This window comes from Palaemon carinicauda, chromosome 24 (assembly GCF_036898095.1).
Source record: "Palaemon carinicauda isolate YSFRI2023 chromosome 24, ASM3689809v2, whole genome shotgun sequence".
Classification (NCBI taxonomy): Eukaryota; Metazoa; Arthropoda; class Malacostraca; order Decapoda; family Palaemonidae; genus Palaemon; species Palaemon carinicauda.
This window is the reverse complement of record NC_090748.1, coordinates 10,392,909-10,396,545: the sequence shown is the minus strand read 5'-3', so window position 1 is coordinate 10,396,545 and position 3,637 is coordinate 10,392,909. Positions and strand designations below refer to the sequence as shown.

Genomic DNA, 3,637 nt, shown 5'->3' with positions numbered 1-3,637 from the left:
ACAAGAACAACACAAGTGCAAGACTTACCCGGAGAGGATGACTTGAAAGAACTCTGCATTTGAAAGGTTGTCCTTGACTATAAGGAACTAAAGTGAGAGTAAACTAAGTATTGACATTACTGTTTTGTTGACACTCGCCGCTCCCAGACAGATCGGTAATTGGTATATTGTTGACAAAAGCTATTGCGCTTGCTTGTATATAAAGGGCCTCTGACACTCGATTGGTACATCATTGTTCTTCAAGCACCAACATTCACTACATCTCCAACCAACATGAAGCTGGTGAGTTTATTAGTGATTTTGAATGTTTTCAAATATATGTTTGGATTCATTTTGGGGTTTCGAAAATATTGAGTCTTTTTAAAGGCATTTGCTTCTGGGATTTATCTTACTTGATTTCATAGTATTTTATCAGTGTTGTTTTCTAATTTGTATGAAACACAGCGTTCTAGAAATAAACATGGAATCTATGGCCACGGAAAATATAAAATGTAAAATATATAAAATACAAAAATTTTCACATAGCGATGTTTTCGGGTTCTCAACCTCTTCGTAAAATAAATTTCGAACATTTTTTGAGAAAGGATATTGTGAATGTTAAGAATTTACTTAGAACTGAAATGGGTTTTGTAAATTCTTATCCTCAAAAGGGTTATTAAAATGATTTTCAACACGAATTTAACTAGATTTTAAGAACTGATTAAATAAGGCCATGAAAAATTCATGAATGATTCCCTATGATTAAGAATATTTAAGCAAAATCATTATCAAAAGATTAAACAGGAATGAAAGCAAAGTCTTAGAACCTGCTTTTTGCAATAGGCATTTTCTTGTATCTCTCGCCTTTCATAAGCCGAAAGAACATATTTCAAATATTTCAGGAAAATTCAATATTTTGCGTTTTAGATTATCATCATTACAAAAAGATGATATTCTAAAATGAGCCACGAAACTGAAATGTAATGACTTATTATAGCTAGCTCATCGTGAAGACCACATAACTCACAATCAATCAATCAATCATCGGGAAGAAAAAAATTATCAATAATGGAAGGAAAACTTTGTAATGTATAAACCGGCTTTGTCGATGTATAATCAAATGAGAGTTAAATTGCACATTGGTTTGATTCCTTATGACAGCGAATGGTTTTTTAAAACCCTTTTAGAATAGTTATCTTCTACCATTTAAATAACAAGATTTACATTTGTGGTAACCTAATGAAAAAATTCTTGCCTGGTGATCTACTGAACCGAGGTTCGAGACATGCTCACGCTCGATAGCTTCTTGTAGTGTTTCTAACCTCATCAACCTTGTGTGCTAAGGTTGGGGTGTTTGGGGGATCCTAGAAGTCTTCTTCTTCTTCTTCTTTTTCTTTGTCTACATCTTTTCCCACTTCTATGTGGGGTCGATGTTTCTCGTCAGCTTTCTCCATCTACCTCTGTCCCACACTTCATCACCGGTTAATCCCTTTGATCGAATGTCATCCTTGATACAGTCCATCCACCATCGCTTTGGTCTCCCTCTCCTCCTCGTTCCCTGTACCTCCATTTTTATCACTCTCCTACCAATATACTGTTCATCACTTCTCATGACCTGACCGTACCACCTCAGTCTACTTTCTTGAGTCATCAGCAGCCATTATCTGGCTACCCCTGGTCCGAGCTTTGGTGAAGAGGGTGCTTGGTAACTGTTGGAGCCCCTGGGCTTATAGCACTCTGCTTTCCCAACTAGGGTTGTAGCTTAGCAATTAATAATGACAAAATAATAATATATGGTCAGTCTTTAGGCTATTGTTCTGCTAGGGATTTTTCAATACCCCTTGCCTCTGCCATTCATGAGTAGTCTTTAAACCTCCTATCTCCCTTCACGTCAGTTCCTTTCAATCTCTATCCTCTGGGGACAGATCGTCTTGGCCTGCCTGGCTGCCGTTGCATTAGCTGCCCCAGCGCCCGACGAAGACACGAGTTCCTCCGTCGAGAGAGACGAACGCGTCGACCACGGCGACGGCAACTTCCGGTACGCTTTCGAACTCGACGATGGCACCGCCGTAGAGGCTGTCGGTAGGCCTAGGGAGGAAGGCGGCATCAGCATAGAGGGATCTTACAGGTAAGAGTAGGTCTATTGCATCATTTAAAGAATCTCTGCATAAGACGGTCTCTCTCTCTCTCTCTCTCTCTCTCTCTCTCTCTCTCTCTCTCTCTCTCTCTCTCTCTCTCTCTCTCTCTCTCAATCTGTGGAATAAGATGAAATATTTTGTCATGTAAATTAAGAAAGTCAATAAAACTCAAGTACAAGGATTTATTTGATACATTTTCTAGATCTATTCAAAAGTTCCAACTTGCAAAGAAAGTTTTTATGTTGAACAGGCTGATATAATTCTCTTTTTCCAGTTTATATATGAAAGATCTATTTCAATGTGGTTACTGTTCTTGAAATATTTTGTGTAAATTGTTCATTGCTTCTCCTTTAGTTTATTTATTTCCTTTCCTCAATGAGCTATTTTTCCCTATTGGAGCCCTTCGGCTTATAGCATCCTGCTTTTCCATATGAAGATGTAGCTTAGCTAATAATAATAATTATAATAATAATAATAATAATAGTAATAATAATAATAATAATAATAATAATGTCTAATTCATACATGATTTATAATTTATTTTCTTTCTATTTATTTTATTTTATTTTTTTGCTATATTTGATTTTGGTTATATTCTCCATTTCGGAAAGACCGGAATTGATAAAGCTCTAATATAATTTCTCCTGAATCTCTCAACAAAGGTATGTTCATCCTGACGGAGAGTCCGTCGAAGTCACCTACTTAGCCGACGAGAACGGCTTCCAGCCCTCAGGAGACATCCTCCCCACCCCCCACCCACTGCCCGCCCACGCCATCGAGCAGATCCGCTTCGCTGGGGAGCAGAGAGCTCTGGGAGTCATTTTCGAATAAGGGGGTCTTTTTTCCCCTGACCCCTTCTCTCTCTCTCTCTCTCTCTCTCTCTCTCTCTCTCTCTCTCTCTCTCTCTCTCTCTCAACTTTGTCTAATGCTTCCTTTGCCTGAACTGTGATAAAGTGATCGACCGACCTTGTTTCCCATCTACGACCGTTCTTTGGATAATTTTTTATTATCTATTAATTTTAGATTTATTCTTATTAATATGTGTTAGTGTGTTTATAAGATGCTCCTCTGATGCTCCGAAAACCTCATGTAAACTCTGTATATTCTTTAAAATTATATTACTGCAAACTGAAAATGATAAAATTATCTTGCATATTCCTAATTTTCAAACCATTTAAATTGACATTTCTCTAAAAAAAAAAAAAAAAAAGGTGGAAAAAATTCATGAATAATTACTTTATTTCTAAGAGAATGATGAATTTTAGTCCCCTTTCTCGCATGGCAGAAAATATAGTGAAAAATGTAAAAGGAATCGGAAGTTCCAACAACTTCTTTAAAACCCAGAAAACGTTATGTGAAGACGTAAATTCTTCGTTATAACCCAAGAGTCAGTTTATCGTCTGTACATTATTATTATTATTATTATTATTATTATTATTATTATTATTATTATTATTATTATTATTATTATCATTATTATTATTATTATTATTATTACTTGCTAAGCTACAACCCTAGTT

The 3,637-nt window shown here is 36.2% G+C and overlaps 1 protein-coding gene across 1 annotated transcript; it reads left to right on the top strand.

Annotated features, from left to right (window-relative positions):
* Window positions 1-250: 250 nt before the first annotated feature.
* LOC137617811 (cuticle protein AM1199-like) lies at window positions 251-3,236 on the top strand. The gene is made up of 3 exons (XM_068347762.1): window positions 251-282; window positions 1,905-2,107; window positions 2,780-3,236. The coding sequence occupies exons 1-3, from the start codon at window positions 274-276 to the stop codon at window positions 2,946-2,948; spliced, it is 381 nt and encodes a 126-aa protein (XP_068203863.1). The 5' UTR covers window positions 251-273; the 3' UTR covers window positions 2,949-3,236.
* The last annotated feature ends 401 nt before the right edge of the window (window positions 3,237-3,637 follow it).

Coding starts and splice junctions, on each gene's coding strand:
- LOC137617811 (XM_068347762.1), top strand. Junction 2,108..2,779: donor AGCATAGAGGGATCTTACAG/GTAAGAGTAGGT, acceptor CTCTCAACAAAG/GTATGTTCATCCTGACGGAG.